The following is a 20,494-nucleotide window of genomic DNA, read 5'->3' as shown; positions in this document are numbered from 1 at the left end:
TCCCTGATCCATTGCCAAGCACTGATTACAATAAAAGGCATCACTACAACCACGCTCACTTTTAAGTCTCTTGGCAAAGATTCTTCCTCCAAACATCAGTCTTACCACAACACCACATCAGAGGCCATTCATGCTAACAAGAACAGACTCGCTATCTGATATTCTTCAAAAGGACTGACACCAAGGGGACAATCTTACTGCAGAATATCCCGTATCACTGCCCTGCCCTAATGAAGCCACAAAATGACTGCTCTGCTAAGAGCACACAGCACTTCCCCACTCCTGCAAGAACTGGAACTGGAGGAGTGTGATCTGGCAAGGTTGCAGGAGGAGAGTGGATCACTGCTCTGAGCACGCATCCCAGAGAAGCTCCATGGAGAAACAGGGAAGCCTCTTGTGACCCTCCACACAGCCTGCTCCACTCTCAGCACTGAATTCTGCTTTTTAAGACACAGTCACTGCTACAGATGTCAAAGATCTGAAGATTTGGAGAGGTCAGCAATAGCCCATGGCCACTTCTAGGTCATTATCACACCACACATTTGATACTGTGTTGGAGGAATCCCATGAGGATGAATTTGGGGAATTACCTGGCAACTCTGGAAGAGTTCAACATTGATCAACTTGCCAACAGAGCAGCAAATGGAGACTCTGCCTTCAAGAACAGTGAAGATGTAAAGATGTTTACCACAGATCTGCCACAAAACCCCCTTTCTCCATGGCTGTAGTGAGAGAATTGCCTGAAAAAACATCGACCCTGCAGGTTTCTATTTGTAGGTTGAGCTCTGTTTGGTTTCTAAGACTGCAAACCTGTTTCTGGTTCAGAAACCTCATGGCTAAGAGACATTTCTTCTGTGGCCTCAAGAGTAATTTATTTTTTTAATTTAACACAGGTGGGGCTCCAAAGGTAATCGAAGATTACAAGTACAGTAATAAAGTTAATATGTAGCTACAACTGGCAGAGGAATTATATTCGTTATATAACTTCATATTAAAAAAAAGGTTTTTTCTTACTTTTCTGACAAAACTGAGTATCTCCACCAAACTCTCTCTATCAGCAGAACAGTCGTTTTTCACTTCAAAACTATTTTGGTAAATCTTGGCCTCACTCTTCACTTAACAACAAATGGCAGCAAAGCCAACACCCCAACGCTCAGAGATGAACAGTTACATTTATGAAAACCTATTCTGGGAGACTTGGCTGCGTTTCAGTGATGTTCATCTCCCTCTTGACAGAGAATAAACTGGCCAGGTCAGAAATAGTTTATCTGATTTTACTTGGCTCACCCATTACTTCAAGGAGAAAACAGAAGACAGACCCGTGTTTGCCACGGGTGTTAACTGGCAACAAGAAATGTTAAATTCCACAGTAATTTTGGAAATATACAACAGCCAAATACACAGGTAAGATTTAACATGCCTGACCACAAACACACTTCTTTCCAAAACTGCTCCAGGACAGAAACTTTCTATAGCACAATTCTTCTGCCTTTATTACCAACACCAGTAGCTCAACAACGTTAAAAACTAAAATGACAACTTGTGCATTTCAGGATCTGTACATGGTATACAGGGCAACATTAGAACCTGACATATAAAAAAAAGGCATCTAAGTGCTGCCTTTAAGCCATCAAAACAAAAAGGCAAACTTCCAGAAAACTCCATGGCTGCCGAATTTGACCTTAATGTTGGTATTTCCCTGTAGCACACTCCGGCTGAGCAAGCAACGCCAAACTCGACAGGTTCCATACAGGTGAATTCCCACCTGGGAATTCATGGAGGACCTGCAGTGGGATCAAGGGACACAACTGGAGTGCCAGGGAGTGCTCCTGTCCTGGCCATCCATAGCAAGCATCTGGCGACACACCAGCAAAGCCCTCTCTGTCAACACCGTCACTTCATGAAGAGACGCCGAAGATTAGCAGCGTTCACCAAGCTGCGAGTTTGCTATTGATCAGCTCATCAGGCTCCTATAAATAGAGGTGCCTAAAGCACCCTAACAAAGCTGTCATCTCTAAACTTTTAACCATCCCCGATCCCACTAGGGCAGGGCCAGACACACCGCGAGGCACGGCGTATGCGAGAACAAAACAGCCAGAAGTGCGGCGGCCAGCTGGGTGCTGCGGGTCGGATTACAGCGAGCGCTGAAAGAGCCTCTCCAAAATGAATAGTCCCTTTTTCTGCCGGAGTTATGCAGAAACTGAGAGTCTGCACGTGCTGCTCTTACCCGCAGGTAGTAAAACCACCTGTGCTTTACAGAGGGGGAAGGCAGACGAGGAGCAGAGCAGAACAAAAGCCGCAGTCACTTTTTTTTTTTTTAATATACTTGTGCATCAAGTTGTGTGTTTGGAGCTGGTGAAGTGACTGTGCAGCTAAATCACCTCAGCATCTGACTCACAGTACTCGGTTGAAGAGTTCAGCGATCATCTCCTACCAAGAGCAGCAATTTGAGCGGAATTTTCCTAAACCACCGTCAGACTGCGGAAAACCGCTTTCCCTCGCTACGTCTGGCTCACCTCACAATAAAAGAAAAGCCAGTCTGGAAGCTTTTTAGCTCCGATTTCGCACTGAAAGCGGCTGTGCTGCAGTGCCCTACCTGTGCGCACACAGGTGCCGCCTCGCCGGCGGCGCTCCCGTTACCCGTTCACCCACACCGAGCCCCCGCCGAGCTCCCTCACGCCCCGGGCCGCGACCCCGGCTCCCCCCGGCGAGTGGTGCCCGGCCAGCCCGGCGTGGCCCCCGGTGAGGGCGCGGACGGGCGAGCCGGAGCCGCTCTCCGCAGGTAACAAAGCCGCCCCACGCAACCGATGCCGTGCGGGGCAGCGCTTGGGGGGAGGCAGCGCCCCGCGGCCGCCGAGCCCCGCGGGGGACCCGGGGCTGCCCCGCGCCTCCCTCCCCACCGCCGGCCCCTGCCTGAGGCGCGGGCGGGAGCGCGCCACGCCGCCGGGCGGCTGCGGGCAGCGCTGGCGGCCCTACCTGGCTGCTGCTCTCGGCCGGCAGGTTCCGCAGCAGGATCTTGCGGCGGTTGCCCAGCTCGCGGCGGGTGCTCGCCAGCCGCCTCGCCACCTCCTCGGCGCTCAGCGGCGGCGGCTCCGCGGGCAGCGCCGCGCCGCGCTCGGCTCCCGCCGCCATCTTGCAGCGCGCCGGGGACCGCGGGGGGAGCGCGACGCTGGGGCCGCCCCCGCCCTGCCCCGCCCGGGGGCAGCCTGAGGGAGCCCCCGGGCCCGGCCCCTCGCGGCCGCCAGACCCCGGAGCCTCGGAGGGATGGGGGGCAGCGGAGCAGGCTCGGCGCTCCTCGTAACGGAGCTCCAGGGGGTGTGTGGGATGAACGGGAACGCAGCGGCAATTTCACAAAACGGGCTAGGTTGGAAGGGACCACAGAGGGGCATCTGGTCCAAGGTCTCTGCTCCTGCAGGGTCATCCCAGAGCACATGGCACAGGATTGTGTCCAGACGGGGCTGGGATAACCCTGGTGAGGAGACTACACCCTCCCTGGACAATCTATCACCCGCACGGTGAAGAAGTTCTGCCTCCTGTGCAGGGCAATTCCTGGGCTCAGGCCCTGCCCGTGGCTCTGGTGCCGCTGCTGGGCCCCGGAGCAGAGCCCGGGCCCTGCCCTGAGCCCTCCCTGCAGCCAGGGACAGCCAGGGCTGAGGGCCCCTCTCAGCTGGGGCTCCTCTCGAGGCTGAGCAGCCCCGGCTCCCTCAGCCTGTGCTGGGCACGGGGATGCTCCAGGCCCTTCCTCAGCTGCGCAGCCTCCGCCGGCCCCGCTCCAGGAGCTCCCTGGCCCTGCTGGGCTGAGGAGCCAGAGCTGGGCACGGCACCCCAGAGGTGCCCCCAGGGCTGGGCACAGGGGCAGGATCCCTCCCTGCCCTGCTGGGAATGCTCTTCTGAAGATCCCGTTGGCCTCTTGTCCCCCAGGACACTGTTCTGGCTCAGGGACAGCTTGTTGTCCACAAGCACTCTCAAGCCCTTCTCACTTCATCCCCACAGTAATGCATCTCCAGAGAGATTTTTGGGAAGGATTTGAGTGCTCTGGAGGAGAGCTGTGGCTCTGTTGTGAGGGGAATTGCCCCAGGATCCACCCTGACGGAGGCCATGGCCAGGGCACGGTCCCTCTCCCTCACTGGGAGAGGGGTCACCTCCCGCAGCAGGAATCATTCCCCAAATCCCCATCATTGCCACCTTCCCTGGATACAGATCCACCCGGAGAGACCGAAATACAGAACAGCAACAAAATAAAGCAAATTCCACAGATTGAATTAGGCTGGAAAAGACCTCTGAGATCAAGTCCAACCTTTAGCCCCAAGTGGACCCAAGAACTCCACTGGAGGTCAGCAGGCACAATGCCCCAGGATGATCTTGTCCTAATTTTATTCCTCATCAGAAATGTGGCAAACTAATCAAAATCCATGAAAATAGGTAAAACGGCACCTGGGTGCTGCACTGGTGACATGGGGGATGGGCACAGGGCTGTGACCTGCCATAAAAAAGAGCCCAACCTCACAACAGAAGGACAATATTCCAGGGAATCAATATAAAATACATTTCCACTTCCATGAAGCCTCTGTCCATAAAAACATTTCACTCTGTTAGTCAGCACCCACTTTAAAAAATGAAATAGGTTGTCCTCTCAGAAAATCCATTTCTCCTCTACATAGTTCCTTGCAATGTCATTTACAACACAGTAAATTTAGCTCTTAACGTTGTCATCATTGCTATAAATGAGTGAAGAATAATTTAAATATTTGTAGCCATTTTTAGACACAAGGCCAACCACAAAGAACAGGCAAAAGAAAACCCAGACGTGAAACATAATAATCTTTAAAAGGAAATTGGAAGAACGCTTGGAGTTAAATTGGGTGTATGTGATTAAATTCTTATCAGGAAAATCTAATTCTGATGGATAATTCTTGACTAGGTTTAAGGTGCCTTTTTAATTATCAGTTACAGATTAAAAAACTCCACCAAATAAATGATTTTAGAAATTGCTTTAGCCCAAACTAAAACAAGTTAAGAGTACAAAGTATCTTGGACTTTCGTCACTTCTAAAATTAATTTTAAAACTACAATAATCAAAGTACTTTGTCATTTATTATTTTAAAAATTGACAGCTGACAAGCTTCTGTTCAACGGCTTCCTTTTCCCTAATGTTTTATTAAAGAGGTAACGTTCCTCCTTTTTCAATATTTGCACTATTTTTAATAAATAAAATAATTGGAAATGAGAGGTGTGAAGGGTTCATCGATTATGGGATGTAAATTATTCTGGGATCATGAAAAAGGAACACTTTTCTCCTAGGAATACTGAAACACATAACATCTCCTCAAAAATAATCACCAGATTAAGCAATTACAGATGAAATTATGGATCTGCTCAAACATCATAAAATTTAGTGATGCTCATGAAGGAATTCAAGCAGAATAATTAACTTTACCATTAATTTTCCAGTCTGAAGGTGGACACTACTTCACCTGTAACCACTGCTCATTAATCCTACCTACTGCCCTTACCTCCTCAAAAATTGCCTTTTTTGGGTCTTCTGATGGGCTGCAGGTGTCCTGAATTTAAGTCATTTAAATTTAAAGTGCACTGCTGAAAGAATTAGTTCAGAAAGGAGCAGTTTGATATTAATGGCACAAACAAAATTCCTGCAGTAAATAGTTGCAGAGAAGCTCCAGAAAATAGGAATATATTCAGAGAAAATATAAAATATCAGAGAAATAGGAAGTTTTTTCTTGGTTAGGGATAGATATTTAAAAGATTGTATTTTGTAGGTCAAAGTGTTCATCTTTTCCCCCCTCAGTGTTCATGTCCAGGTGCTAACAGTCTCCCAAAAAAAGAGCTGTCCTAGGAGGAAGAGGATGCTGAGGCAAGGCATAAAGGTATTTCCTTAAGGAATTTCCTCCTGTTGAGTGCAGTCCATCTTTCTCCATGAAATATTTGTATGACTTTACCCAGACTCCTTTTCTGGAGCTTCCAAACCAAACCCCTCCACGTTTATGCTTTGATCTAAGCATTCTCCAGTTTTCTAAAACACTTTCACTGGGTTTCAATATTCCTGCAAAAGCAAAAAGCATTATTAAAAAAATAATAGAAAAATAATAGAACAGTCCAGTGTAACCTCAAGTGGAACTTCAGTTGTGCTGCTGCCCTGATGCTGCTACACTGATAAACCACCTTGTACTAATTTAATTTAGTTCACTGAACTCCTTGCTAATTAAAGAGTAATGTACCCAACCACAGCAGTTGCATTTGCAGCTCTCCTAAAAAGATTAATTTCCCTGTGCTTCTGCAGCTTTGAAGTCATACCAGCCATATATATTTTATAATTTTTATGGAATGAATGTGAATTAGAATTGTGTCACAAACATTCTTTTGGAATTACAGGTGCAGTCAGGTGTAATTGTCCAGCCTGGGAGGGTGGAGGGTGTCAAAAGTCCCTTCCAACCCAAACCAGTCCAGGATTCTGGGATTTCCTGGGATTCTACATTCAAAAGTACAAACAAGTTCGGGTCTGTGCAGATAAAATGAAAGCCAAGAACTGAGAACATCTGCTGGATGCAAGACCCACCTGATATTCCCAGGTATTTGAGACACTGGGAATGTATCTGTGAGCTCTTTAGGTAAGTGACTGCTTAATGAAAGAGAAATTAAACAAATGCTTCCTGCAGGGGGGATGTGGAACCCATCAGCTGCTGCATATTCCATAAAATCACGGATTCCCATCACCACTCTATGTCAACACACAAACAGTACCATTCCCTTTTGTCCCTGCTGTTCTCACTGTTCCTGCTCCAGCTGCTCCTTTTGTTTCATCAAGACACTGAGGTTTTGAATCCAAAAGATGCAGATTTAGTTTTCAACACCAATAATTAGTTTGGTGATGATCACCTCACAAATACACATTGCATCCAAAATACACCACAGGTGCCAAAAGGAGTTCCTTTATCCTGTTTTTTCCTACAAATTCCTATACTTTTGGCATTCTCCGTGCACCATTCCATGACATGCCCAAACCTGGATGTTTCTTTACTCCTGTTCTTCCACCCAGGCACAAAAACTCTTCGCCAAACATTTTAAGTGGAACCTGCTGGCTGTGAATTTGCTGTAACCCTGCTCCTGAGTTTAGGAATGATGGATTATCTCAGGATCAGCCTGGTTAGCAGCTTCTCCTTGGTTCCACTCTTTAACTCAGTGGCCTGCAAATAAATAGCAAAAAGGTGGGAGAGTTCAGAGCTATAATTTCCACAGTGAGTAACTCCTCCAAGGAAATCGTTACTGGGCTGTGCTGTAATGGGCTATTTTGGGACCTGTGGTCTCTGCAGTAGAATTTAAAACCTTTGTTGCCCCATGCATCATTAGATCTGTGTGGTTGTGTTTAAAAGCAGTAAAAAAAAAAGGAGTAAATATTAAAACACCACAAAGCAAAGCCAAGTTCTTGAATAATAACTGAGAACAAAGGGAAATAAGATCAAGCAACTACAATTCTCCTCAATAAATGGCCCAGATATTCACAGGGGAACCTCTGCAACACCTCCTGAATCAATGCCCTCCCTGCTTTAAATCACCATTCTTCCCACACAGGCTTTAGTTTTCCTCATTCAGCTTCAAATTTAGTCATTACTTATTGGCACCAAGTGCATTTTGGCAATTTTAGTATTAAAAAACATCCAAATGTTCCTTGGATTCCTGGCAAAAGCAGATCCAGCCCCACATTCCTACCAGGAGTATTTTTATTGGCCAGCCCATGAATGTGCTGCAAATGGGAATTCCAAATCATTCTGTCTCAAGATTCCCTAAAAAGACCAATTTTCTAGGAAGTGGAAACTGATAGTGATAATTCACAGGGAATTATAAAATCATTTCCCACCAAAAAATAGGGAAATCATAATGCAGGGTGTAAAAGCATTCCATAGGGTAAATCCATACATCTCCATTACTGCTCCTTGGATCCCACTGATTATAAACCAGGAGGAAATCTGCTGGGAATAACTGAGGAGCTGGGATGTTCTGGGAGGGTGCAGGCATAGGACCAGCAATTTGTTTGGATAAGATAAACCAGTCCATGATTTCTCCCTGCCAGCAGAGGCTGGAATTTCCAACACCCCCACAATATTTTGTTCTTAAAAACGCTGTAACTTGTTACACATGGAAAAAACTTGTTCAATATGGAAAAGTGGCCTAAAGGAGGGAAGGCAAGAGAAACATTCCCAAGAAGTTTATGAGGCTTTCAAATGTTCTGCCATTCAGTTATAAAGAGGTTTCCATAGGAACTGTCACCCAACGTGCTGTGCCTGACTTCTCCATGTTCATGGAGAGTGAAAAAAATCCATCCCCCTCCTGTTTTCCAGGTTTCTTGGCTGAGGTTTTTTGCTTTGTTTATGGAGAACTTGGTCCAGCTGCAATAGAAATAAACCCATTATTAAGGAGTTTGTTACTATTATTTTGCAGCCATTAGATCATGTTACTCAACCTTTAATCTTGCATGTGATTTGCATACATTATACCAAGAGAATGGATATTGGGAGCAACTTTATGGAAGTGTCAGAATGTTGGAGAAGTGAAAAGAAGGATATTAAACTCTCTGACTGCATTCCCAGTTTCCTGTTGCTGGTGCCAGCCCATCTTGGGGTGTCTGCCCAACTTCATTACCTCCAAGTGCAGTGGAAGGGTTTTAAAACTGGAAGAATCCATCAGTGTTGGCTGAAGTGGAAATCCCTGGCAGTCTGATGGATCGACTGGATTTAAGGAAAGCCACCAGTTTTGTCAGGACCTTGGCTGCCAACACCTTCCTGCACATTTTCCCTGCAAAATGCCTGTGAAAAATGCTGACTTGGCAGTTTGGGAGGCTGTTCCCTTTATCCATGGAGTTGTTCCAGTGCCAGGTGAAGGTGGGGTGGAAAGATTCCTTTCTGCCCTGTGCCTTTGGCCAAGACATTCCCTTCCCTGCTGTCCCTGCTGTTGTCCCAAGAGAGGCAATCCCAGCAGAGGGCACTTGCTCAGGCAGTGCTGAACCGGTGGATTTGCCAGTGCCAGCTCCAAAACCAACAACAAACGAGAGCAAACCAGGATTGCTCCTTCCCAGGGCAGCCCCAGCCACTGCTCCCAGCATGGAAACCAGCCCAGGGATCATTTTTTCCACAGGATTTAGAAGAGGCCTTTGTGTGAGCTGAAGAAAACCTGCAGATCCAAGACATGTTCTGCCTCTGCCATCACATTCCCGCTCCTCTGCTCACAGCGTTGCTGTTCCAAGGGGATATCAACGATCCCATGGGACCTTCTCCCGAGGAGGAACCAGCAGTTCTTCTGAGCAAGGGCTGGCACTCACCCCAGCTGTGTCTGGCACCTCACTAACGAGGCAGGGCTTGGAGAACTTCACTCTTGGACTGGAGTGTCCAAATTCCACTGCAGCCTTGGCTCCAGGAACGCTGGCCCTTCTGGGCCAAGGTCCTTCCGTGCTCAGCTCAGAGCACAAAGCACAAAATCATCACCTCTCATCAGCCCCAGAGCTGCCAGTCAGGAATATGAAATATTCCATAGCACTGAAGTTCCTTTTTCCCACTTAGGCTCCCTGGCACAGGGGGGTTTGTACAGCAGAACAATCCAATGGTTCCCGAGTTGACTGTTGCAGGAATTAATATTCCAAACATCACTGACAGCCCAGTGCAGGCTCCTTTGAAAATCCCAGCCATAGCTGGGAATCTCTTTTACAAACAACTGAAATGGGCAGCCAAGAGCTGGAACGCTGCAAATTAATCTTGGAACTCACTAACAGCCTTTTGGATTACCTGCACTCTCTCAGATCCAGGACTTTTGCATCCTATTTTTTATTCCCTTTTCCATATTTGCTGCCAGCTTACTCCCAGAGTTTTTCCTCTGACAAATCCACTTTCTGTCCCCTTGCCCATTTCTGGGTCACTTCACAGAATAAAGCCTTTGAGAGATCTCCCTTTGCCCAGTTATAGTCACAAGTCCTGCTGTATGTGAACGTCTCCTGAATTCCCATCCATCCTCTCTGCCCTTGCCAAGGGCAAGGATAAAGATAATATTTCATGGCTGAAGTGGCCTTATAAAAATGTTCATGGGCAAATTGTACCAGACTTGTCTTTGCAAATCACACTTTTTAGCCAGGCAATAGCATAAATAAATTTTTAAAAATAATCTTAATGCATTTTCAATCAATATATTCTACCCATAGAAACGCTTCTCCACGGTTCCTTGGATATAGGAAAAATCCATACACTTGGCAGATCCCAAATACTCCAAGCATCAAGTCAATTTAACATTACTGAACACAAACTAAAGGCAATGCTCATTTTCATTTTCAAACAACCTTTTTTTGTTGGGAGAACGAAAGAAAACCTGCAGGAAATCACTACAACTATGATGCAAAAATGAAAGAAGAGGAAAATTAATGGCCATAAAGTCTTATCAGTTTAGGGAAGGAGGATCCAGGGTATAACTGCTCCTTTTATGATCTTGCTGCTCAGTCAACACAGTAAAATGATGATGGGGAGGGAAGGCCATGGCAGTACACAGGCAGTAAAAATGAAGAGCTCTCATGCAGCTCCTTAAAAACCCCAATCACATCCATTATCAGCAGCGTTATCTTTCCCAGCATCCCATTTATTCCTGCTGGGACAAGGTCAGTGTCAGTGGTGGAAGCTGGGATTTGGCACACCTGCAAATCAGAGGGTTTTTTCTGTAATTACTTTTTACCAGCAAGTGCTCGGGCTCTTGCCATCACTTCAAGTTAAGCAGGGCTATCCTGACCCCTCAAATCAAGAACAGTTTGTATGTCCCAGAAAAAAAAAGATGAAGCAGCAGCGAGGAGAAGCTCTTGAAAAGCTTTTATGGCAAAAGCAAAAAGGGTTTGATTGCTGGGACTTCCAAGAGCTGTTCCAAGGTTCTGGAAGCTGCTGTGCTCCTGGCAGAGCTGCAACAGAACCCTGCAAGCACCTTCTGCTGGCATGGAAGGTGAAGAACCACCAAAAAACCTCTCCCCTGAAATAACATTGTAGCTCAAGTAATCAACATGATGACATTTTCCAATGTATGTGGTTATTAGTGATATTTCTGATACATTTTATCAAAAATGATTTGTCCCAGGGTATCCAAGCACCAGCACAACTTTGGATTCCAAACTGGAAATGAATCAAGGCTGATACCCAGGGCATCAGCTGCAGAGCTCGGAGAGCACAAAGCAGAGGCTCAGTGGATTCCTGCAGTGCCTGGTCAGCAAAAAGCCTCCACCTAATCCTGCTCAAACACAGCACAACAGCAAGTCCAGAGCCACTGAGGTTTCAGGAGAGGATCAGGAGAATAAAACCCTGAAATTACTGGATTTGGTGACTCCAAGCAGTGGTTGACCACTTCCAGAAATGTCATTTCCCAAATAATGACCAACAAGCTAAAAAAAGGCCTTAGAACTTCTATCAATACTGTCATTTACATTTAAGTTTACATCTCTCAAGGCTGTTGGTAAAACCGTAGGAACTGGAGTGAATTTTCAGTCCTATTCAGCCAGAGAAGCAAACTGAGGCAGAATCTTTTCAGTGCAGCCACTTCCCCACAGATCTATACTTATATACAGTTTATTTCACTAGAGATTTGAATTTTATACATAGTATAAAGGGGTATCCTGGTATCACACATATAGTTATTTTACTGTACTGTTTAAGAACCAATTTTTTACATAATACAGTATTAAGTACCATATTAATTAAAACAAGTGATTTTTTTTTTAAAAAAACCCTACATCTAAATGGATGTTTATCATATGCACAGTGCAAGAACGGCTTGATACCATTGTAATCACAAAATGTGAATCTAAAATACAACACTGTGATTTAAAACTAATTGATAATTATGATGCCCTGCATTGTAGACATTGATTAATCTTTGTTTGAGTTATCAAGCAAGGTTAAAATTCCAGACAAACAGCAGCAGCTTCTCATTATGGTTTCAAGGTTTCTTCCACAGTAACCCAAGTTTTACAAAACACTGGTTTATCCCTACTTGTGGTCTAAGGAAACAGAAGAATGGCACAGATTCCATCTGGGATTATCTGGTCACTAATGCTAAAGAAATTCTTTGTTACTTCCACACAGGAATCCTTTAAGGATGAGCGAAGAGATGAAGATGGAGAGGCTTCTGGGCAGAATTTTAGTAACAGAGTACAGGATTTCTCCTCTGCAAATAGGAAGACAATACTGGAATAGAAATCAGGCTGTAATATTTACAGGAAACAAGGTGGAAAAGAAAGCAATCCTAATGTAAACACCGAGGCAGAGAGGGCTTCTTCATTTTCCCTTTGCAGAGTGGGGCACTGGATGAAGCTCAGCTCCTAAGGAACAGCTGTTTTCCCAGGAAGAACCACTTCCCAGCACAGAATGCACGTGGTACTCGTTGAGAATTGCTAACAGGTTTTCTCCCCTCCCTCCCCCCAAAGTTTCAAGTTCAATAAATAGTAGAAAAATAATCCTTTACTTAAAAATCTTGAGATGCATTGTCCCAGGTCCTGCACAGCATTGTGGGAGCAGGGAGCTTTCCACCTGCAGAGAAGCCAGCAGCCTTCCCCTGCTCTGGCTGGCACTTCTGGACTCTCCAGCTGCAGATTCCTGCTCTTCCAGTTAAGGAAACCAAATCATCTCTGGCTCTTTATGCTCTCTCCCTCCTCTTGGCTCAGCACAACAGGGCTCCAAACTCCAGCTGCTGGATAAACTCCCATCCCTGTTCCTGGAGGTCTAACGTGCCTCCTGCCCCATCTGTCTCCATGTTTTGGCAGGTCCATTCATCAAGCACGTTTCCAGGCCAGAGCCAACCTTACATCTGTAAAAATGCAAAGCTCTGATGCCTCAGTTTGGTGGGGAAGCCCGTGAGGTTGTCCCTGGAGAGCAGCATAGTCCCCGTTGCTCCAGAGTGGTGGCTGTGGTGTCCTCAGTGCCACAACCTGCAGGTGGTGGCCGTGATGTCCTCAGCACTCAGCATCCACAGTGTGCATGGTGACAGAGGCCTGCAGGTGGTGGCTGTGCTGTCCTCAGTGCCAGCAGCCTGCAGGTGGTGGCTGTGGTGTCCTCAGCACTCAGCATCCACGGTGTGCACGGTGACAGCAGCCTGCAGGTGGTGGCTGTGGTGCAGGGTGGGGTGGTGCAGCCGGTAGTGGTGGAACTTGTGGCTCAGCAGCGCGGCCGTCTGCGGCGGTGTGTCCAGCTCCAGGTCCTCGTCGTGGGTGCCCACGTCCACGCTGGCCGAGAGCGGGTCGTTATTGCATGGGGGGTTCTCGCTGTCCTCCTGAGGGCTCATGGTGCTGTAGCCTGGGGAATAAACAGCAGCAGTGAGGCTGGATGCTCGGAATTCCCAGGGCTGGCTGGGCACCCTTCATGGAATCACACATAGGGTGCTTCGAGAGAGTGTAGAACAATTTTCTTTAATTAACAGAGTAAAAACCCAACAAACTCATCCTCTCCTGGACATCCGTAACGGATCCTTTTCCCTGCCACCACCTCTGGGGACCTGTGGTTTGTGCCTCCCCAAGGAGTAACAACATCCACGTGTTCAACAGTTTGTAACAACGGAATTGCTGGTACTGATTTCAAACCAAAACATAAAAAATACCACCCCCAAAAAATCTGTTAAGATATAAACCTGGATTTTTAGACAGTAAATAGGTGGGATCCACTTCTGGTACCTCTATTCCTACCACCTACATCTTTCTGGGAAGGATTCCCAGTTATTGTATCTAGAAGCAGTAAAATTTCTTCACAATCATCATGCTGTATTTTATTTTTCAAAGGATGAGGGCACTTGTCACCTGTTTGCAAAACCCAAGCATGTGTATTTAATGCTGGTGAGCTTCCCACAGTTAACAAAATCCATGGGATGCACCTGGGAAGGGTTTCACACGGCAGCTCCTTTTACCAGAGGGTACTGACACTTCCAGTTGAGCTCACACACATGGAGCAATTAGCTCAAGGCTCTCTTTTGGCTGAAATATCTGCTACTGGAGTCTGAGGAGTTAAAATCCAGATCAGGAGTGATGAGACATCACGTTCCCTGGGATATCCTACAGAAATGGTGTCACTGGGAAGCCAGCTAGCAGCCCTTGCTTTCCAGCAAGGAATCCATCTCCTAACAGATCCCTTGGAGATGTTTTGTCCCTTGCCTTGGAAGCAGGTGCTCCGGTTCCTGGGACGTTTGGATTTATCCAAACCAGCTGTTCCCACTCAGACCAGGCTGCAGGGCAAACAACTCCACCTCAGCATTCTAAATGCCAAACCAAATGAAATGTAAAAGGAAAAAGATCTTGCTTTAATTGGAAAATAAATCCTTCTCAAAAAACAAGGCCTAAAGGCTGAGGAAGCACTGGTGCTCCTGAGCATCTCGGTCAGGTTTTCAGCTGGAGCCACCTAAAAGGAGGGTGGTAAAAATAGCAGCTGAGTCCCCAGAGCTGCCTCCCATTTCCCATGCTCTGAGTCATGGCTTGGAGCTGGCACGGAGGAATTGGGGAAGAAGCCTGGGCAGCCCTTTGAAGAAGATGGAATTACAGAAACTAAAAATAGCAGTGCACATTCCAGATGGAGGTAGACATCTCCCCTGCTAACCCAGGATGACTAAAAGATGGGAAGGATTTGCTGGGACTGCAAGAAAAGGAGCAGAGGGAGCATTAATCTGGCAAATCTGCCTCAGCACAGGTAATCTCACCCCAAATCCAGGGTAATTCCTCCTAGAGCAAGATTGTCTAGGAGACATCTGTTCATCCACATTCCAAGGGTTTGGCCTTTGTGTTTCCTGTCCCAATTCCATTAGTGCAACCAGTGCCTTAGTGCTGGGCCAGGTCTGCTGTAAGGTCCCCGGCCTTGCAGAGCTAACAGCTTGCAGACTGCCTTGTCTAGCCCTCCTCCTCTTCATTTCCTAATAAATTAAGCCTCCTCATGAGTCAACAGCATTACACCCTTCTAGCAGCTTTCCAGATTTAAGGAGATTTAGTCTCAGGGCAGGGGAGACACATCCCAACCCCCTGAGCCTAATGGTGACCAGCATTTGCTTAAAGGTGCTGGAAGATCACAGAATCCCACAATGGCTTGGGTTGGAAGGGACATTAAAGATGATTCCATTCCACTCCTGTCATAGGCAGGGACACCTTCCACTGTCCCAGGCTGCTCCAAGCCCCAATGTCCAGCCTGGCCTGGGACACTGCCAGGGATCCAGGGGCAGCCACAGCTACTCTGGGCACCCTGTGCCAGGGCCTCCCCACCCTCACAGAGAATTTCTTTCTAATATTTAATCTATCCTACTCCCTTTCAGTGTGAAGCCATTCCCCTGTCACTCCAGTATTCTCTGGGGGAAGAACCTTTTCCTGGTCTCCAGCCCACCCCTCCCCAGCTGCAGCCATTCCCCGGATGCTGTCCCTGTCACAGGGAGCAGAGATCAGCACTGCCCCTTGGGATGATGTTGAGGCCCCCAGCGAGGTCTCCCCTCAGAACAAACCAAGTCAGAACTATCCAACAACAAAGCAAGAAGGGGCAAAGCTTTTTGTTTGGCTTTAGTTCTGGCCACCTTATCTACAAGGAGCCAGATTCCTGTAGGAAAACGAGTCCCCCAGTCCTCACAGGGACCGCAGGGCCCAGGACTCACCGTGGTCGCTCTCGGTGCCGGAGCGGCCCCAGTAGCGGCGCCGGCGCTCGGGGCTGTGCGCGTGCCGCTCGATCACCGCCGCGATGAACCGCGTGTTGCTGACTGCGAGACACAAAACCAACCTCAGAGCAGCGTCTCACTGACCCCACGGCAGCAGGAGTAGCCTCCTGCAGCTCAGCCAACACCTCTGCTTCAAAGGGCACTGCCCAGCCACAGAGGAGGAGCAGAGCTGTGCCAGTGCCGAGGATCCCACGGCAGCACTGCAAGCTGACTCCGAAGGGAACAAAAAGGGACGTGGGGAAGCAGTAGATGCAAGCCATGAAGCTCAGCTATGCTTTTTCTCCATCTCTGAGTGCTGATACAGCTTGAAATCTTGAGTACTGTATTAGTGAGGGCCCAGGGACCTGGTCTGACTCTGGAGCTCCCCTGGAGTCTGGGTGCACCAGCTCAACCTACAGCACACCAGGATCATGCAAAGTGCCATTTTTATTGGATGGCAAAGAACTAAAGGCATCCCAAATCCATGCAAAGAAGATTTACTGCCATGTTTGCTGACCATACTTGCCAGCCTTGGCTTCTGCTTTCCAAGGCTGAACAAGGGGAAGAGTTTTCCATACCCTGTGCTGTCCCAGTGGCCATTTTTAAGCTGATCAGAGCTATTTCTGGAAGTGCTCATGACAGGGGTTGTGAAGGGCAAAACTCCTCCACATCTAATGGAGAATTATCTTTTAAAAGTGAAAAATATCATTTTTCAGCATGAGACTGAAGGTGCACTGAATGTTTGAACTAAAACATTGCTCTGTCATTTTCTACAGCTGATCAGCACAGGGCCTCCTCACATATTCAAATCTAGGGTATTAAAAACCAAATGGCTGATTTAATCTCACAGTTTTTCACAGCACAGTGGTTTGGTACTTACTGATTCCTCTGTCTTCATGGCTGTCATCGTCCCTCTCGTCCCTATCATTTTCCAGGTTGGACATACGCACTGACATTTCTACGCAGCGTTACAAACAGAAAAACACAGCTGGTGAGAGGAGTTCTGCATCATCTTACTACCAGCTGTCACCCCAGTAACAGAGTGGAAGCACTTTGTCTTACTGGTCTGAGCTAGGGCTGCTCTTCTTCCAACATGTTTGGGGCTGGGATACCAGGAAAATGCCTCATCCCACCTCCCCCTGAAAGGGACTCACTTTAAAGTTCTGAAGGAACTGATTTAAAACAGAGCTGGGGGATGATCAAATATAGAGGTAATTAGCTCTGATCACACTTAAATTCACAGAATTAATTAATTGGGGTTGGAGAGGGCCTTAAAGCCCATCTTGTTCCACCCTTGCCATGGGCAGGGACACCTTCCACTATCCCAGGTTGCTCCAACCTGGCCTGGAACACTTCCAGGGAGGTGTTCTCACCTCTGGATCTTTATCTTTCTACCAGTATCCCTTCTCCCAGCACAGTTTTGCCTCTCAGGCTTCAGTGGTTTCATCCCTCTGTGCACAGACATTCCATGAACATCACATGGACCAGAACCAGGAAATACAAGTGAAAAAAGCCACATCCCAAACCCAAAGGGGGTGAAAAGTGTGTCACTCCCAGCAGCTGCACAAAATAAACACATGATGGATCTGCTGGGCTGAGCTGCAGAAAGCTGGGATTAGTGGCTGAGCTCTGGCAAAGCTTAGTTTATCTCCCTCTGGGTCTGGGCAGGCTCCCTGGGCAGCAGCAGCTCTGGCTGTACCCAGGAGAGGGCAGCAAGACACAGCCCCTGCGCCAGGCCCGGCTCCCCACAGCTCCAAACCGGAATAAAACCGGGGAAGCGCTGCCACAAAACCGAGGGGAGAGCTTTGGGATTGCTTTTTCTTTGGGTTTTGTTGGGTTTTTTCATCCCCACCCTGTTGTTCAGCCCCTGAGCTGAGCTCACCCTGCGCGGCCAGCGGGGACATGTGCTGGTGGCTGCGGCGGTGGATCTGGTGCCGGTACGCGTACACGGCCAGCACCAGCACCATGATGCAGCCCATGATGCCTCCAGCCACGGGGCCCACCGGGGCACTCTTGATCATGTTCAGGGTGATCACTTCATCTCCTAAGGCAAAAGGGATAAAGCAGAGGGAGAACAACACCGTAAATGCTCTGCAGGAAGGGTTAAATCAACATGGAACATGGAGAGGCTCTGCAAGGATTTCTGGATGCTTGACTGTGCTCACTGGGAATAGGAGAAGGAATTCAGAGAGGGTGCGTCTTAAAAGACAGGAATGTGGAGTTACACTCAGCTCCACATCAGGGTTTTCCAACAGGCAACGTTCACCACCTCCTTCCTGCCTGGCGCACTCCTTACGCTGATTTAGCACCGGGCTAAGAGGTAAACGTTACGTGCAGAACCTCCTGCATGTTCAGGAACACAAGCAGCCAAAGCAGCACCTGCTCAGAAAGGCTGAGTTACCTATTGCTCCCAAGTCATCCACATAGGGACTCTTGGCTCCCACGATGCCACCAAAACATTCCTTCTGAGGGGCACAGTAGGACTTGTCCAGGTGGGTCTTCCCATCGCTGTCCACCATGCACCACTCGCAGTCCAGCACTCCGAAGCAATCCCTGCACAGGAGGATCCAAACAAGACATGGTTACTTTCCAGTTCAACAGCTCTCCTTTGCAAAGCTCAGTCTGCTTTAGAACCATTAGACAGAGTGAGGCCAAAATCATCTGTAAACCCTCAAGTACATGAGTTTAGCCAGAAAAAATTCCATGGAAGTGCTCAAGTACCACAAGGGAAATTATACAGGGAAGCTGCATTTCCAGCATCCATTTTCCAACTCTGTCTGTTTTGGTTTTTTCCTGAATCACTGAGCCTGAGCAAAGGGAGAATCCTACTTGTAACTCCTCCAATAAGGCATTTCCCAGTGTGGTGAAGTCTGGCTGCAGTTCCAGCCTTTCTCTGCAGCTTTTGGAAGATGGAAGAAAGGATTTGGGAAGTCTGGTCAGAATGGAGACTGCTCATTACAAGCAAAAATGAGCCCTCCATGCCAGGAGCAGAACCTCATTCTGGCATTATACTTTTTTCCCCTAATTTTTTTCCTTTAAAACACGTAAGAAAGAACTATTTCCATTGGATTATTTCCACAAGAGTGTATTCTGAGGGCTGGGGAAGGCCACCTTACCCACTCTCTGTCCTCTGGTTGCACTGGGTGTTGATGCACTGTGGGAGTGCATCCTGCAGGCTGGGATCGATGGCCGTGAAAGTCATCGGCTCCTGATGCACCTCACAGCTCGGATTCCTGCATCGCAGCAAAGAGTAAAGCCGTGTGTTACACAAGCACCCAAAGCACAATCAATTACAATAATCTTCACCTACTGCACGTCATCTGTTTAATTGTACTAAAAATTCTGCCTATTGGATCCCCTGCAGCTCAGCAGGACAAACAGGGATTTATTTGTTCCTGCAGTGTCCTGCCTCTCACCTGCTCTCGGCGTTGGTCAGGTTCCCAGTGCATTCGTTCACCTCCAGTGGGCACTCACAGGGACACTCACACTCGTTCTGTTCCATCCTGCAGGCAGGAAACACAGGGAAAGCCCTTCAGACACTACCATATTTTAACTGGAGCAGCAGTTCCCATGGAAAAGGCTGTCCGGAGACTCTGCTCCTTCCCTAGGAACAGGGAGTGCTCTGTCCTGCACCAGGACTGAGGGTGACATCATGACAGAGCCTCTGTTACCCATCCCTGGAATTCCAAAAGCTGGCAATCCCTCAGATCTAGATGTAAGGATCCTTCCTGGCAGTGCCACAAACACATCAGGATGGTGTGGGCAAAACCTCCTGGATCCCCTCAATGAAAAATCACCAATCCATGGCAAACCATGGGAATTTATATGCCAGAAGAAAGGGGCTCACTCACAGGTAACTGCCCCTGAGACACTGAATCGCTCAGTGTCTTCCAGCATTATCCACCCAAACTCCCCTGGGTTAAACACTGACAACCCAGCCGACACCCCAAGCCCCTGCACCTCTCACAGGGAGCACAGGCAGAGCAACCCTTTAATTCTCCCTGATTTTGCGCTGAATTACCTCAAGAACTGATTTTGTTCTGATAAAGCCCAAACCAAGGAAGAGGGAGGGCGTGTGCCAGCCCACCCCAGCCTGTCACCTGTGGCAGTTGAGGCACAGCCTGTCCACCATGCTGCAGGCACAGAAGGCCAGCGAGTCGCACGTCTCGTTGACGATTCCCACGAAGGCGTTGGTGCCCGGGATCCTCGTCAGCCTGTACTTGGAGCAGTGACTGCCGTGCACGAGGTTGGTCAGGTCACCCTGGGGAAAAACAAGGTGTCAGTGGTGTAAAGTGTTGTTTTAGGGAGCTGAAGACTCTTCCCCTTCCAAGGGATTCTATAGAGCTGTGGGAACAGCAATTCACAGGAGTGTTGCCCTCACAAAACTGAGGCTGATTAAGGGGTGGGTGAGTTTTGCTTCCAGGACACTTGTGGGTGAAAAGACTTTGCTGAAGACAGAAAGGAATAGGCTTAGCTTGTGAAAATGAGGACATGTGGCAGCAGAGGTGACATTTCACTCCTTCCCATCGCTCACTGACCCGTCCCCACTGTGCCAGCCCTCAGTGACCTCCACAGAGGCTCTGATGGGAGCCACTGCCACGGGCTGGACACTTCCTGAGCCTTGAAAAAAGCCACCACAGCAATGCCCAGCTCCTGCAGACTCCTTCCTGATTCCTTTTTACAAGTTTCTGCTCCGTCCTACACAATTTCCTTCCCAGTATCACACTTCCCACTTGGCATTCCAAGTGTGAGGAAAATGTTTAAGCCAACCTGACATAAATCAATGTATTCTGATGTGACTTGCAAATATTTTTGA

The 20,494-nt window shown here is 48.0% G+C and overlaps 2 protein-coding genes across 8 annotated transcripts in view; both read right to left on the bottom strand.

Annotated features, from left to right (window-relative positions):
• RAVER2 (ribonucleoprotein, PTB binding 2) overlaps nt 1-11,450 on the bottom strand; it is a 36,500-nt gene extending 25,050 nt beyond the window's left edge. For all 6 annotated transcript variants that reach the window (XM_042030905.1, XM_042030909.1, XM_042030910.1 and 3 more), the window contains exon 1: nt 8,656-11,450. In XM_042030905.1, the coding sequence (XP_041886839.1) occupies nt 8,656-8,697 (42 nt within the window). In that variant the 5' untranslated portion in view covers nt 8,698-11,450. The remainder of the gene's footprint in view (nt 1-8,655) is intronic.
• A 131-nt stretch (nt 11,451-11,581) lies between these two features.
• Nucleotides 11,582-20,494, bottom strand: part of CACHD1 (cache domain containing 1) — an 81,779-nt gene continuing 72,866 nt past the window's right edge. The window contains exons 19-27 of one of the 2 annotated variants that reach the window (XR_006016526.1): nt 19,779-19,939; nt 19,095-19,181; nt 18,795-18,911; nt 18,080-18,231; nt 17,561-17,722; nt 16,559-16,636; nt 15,640-15,741; nt 13,019-13,319; nt 11,582-12,955 (exon numbers count right to left, since the gene is read on the bottom strand). Coding sequence is in view for 1 of the 2 variants with exons in the window: in XM_042030903.1 (XP_041886837.1) it covers nt 13,081-13,319; nt 15,640-15,741; nt 16,559-16,636; nt 17,561-17,722; nt 18,080-18,231; nt 18,795-18,911; nt 19,095-19,181; nt 19,779-19,939 (1,098 nt within the window). In the remaining variant the exon portion in view is untranslated. Of the gene's footprint in view, nt 13,320-15,639; nt 15,742-16,558; nt 16,637-17,560; nt 17,723-18,079; nt 18,232-18,794; nt 18,912-19,094; nt 19,182-19,778; nt 19,940-20,494 lie in introns of both variants that reach the window. The other variant, XM_042030903.1, reaches the window with a different exon arrangement.

The sequence above is a fragment of the Corvus kubaryi genome, unplaced genomic scaffold, assembly GCF_017639235.1.
Source record: "Corvus kubaryi isolate FWS band 111438036 unplaced genomic scaffold, C.kubaryi_AGA036_p1.0 37334, whole genome shotgun sequence".
NCBI classification, from domain to species: Eukaryota; Metazoa; Chordata; class Aves; order Passeriformes; family Corvidae; genus Corvus; species Corvus kubaryi.
Note: the sequence above shows the minus strand (reverse complement) of the source record. Positions and strands in the feature narration are given on the sequence as shown.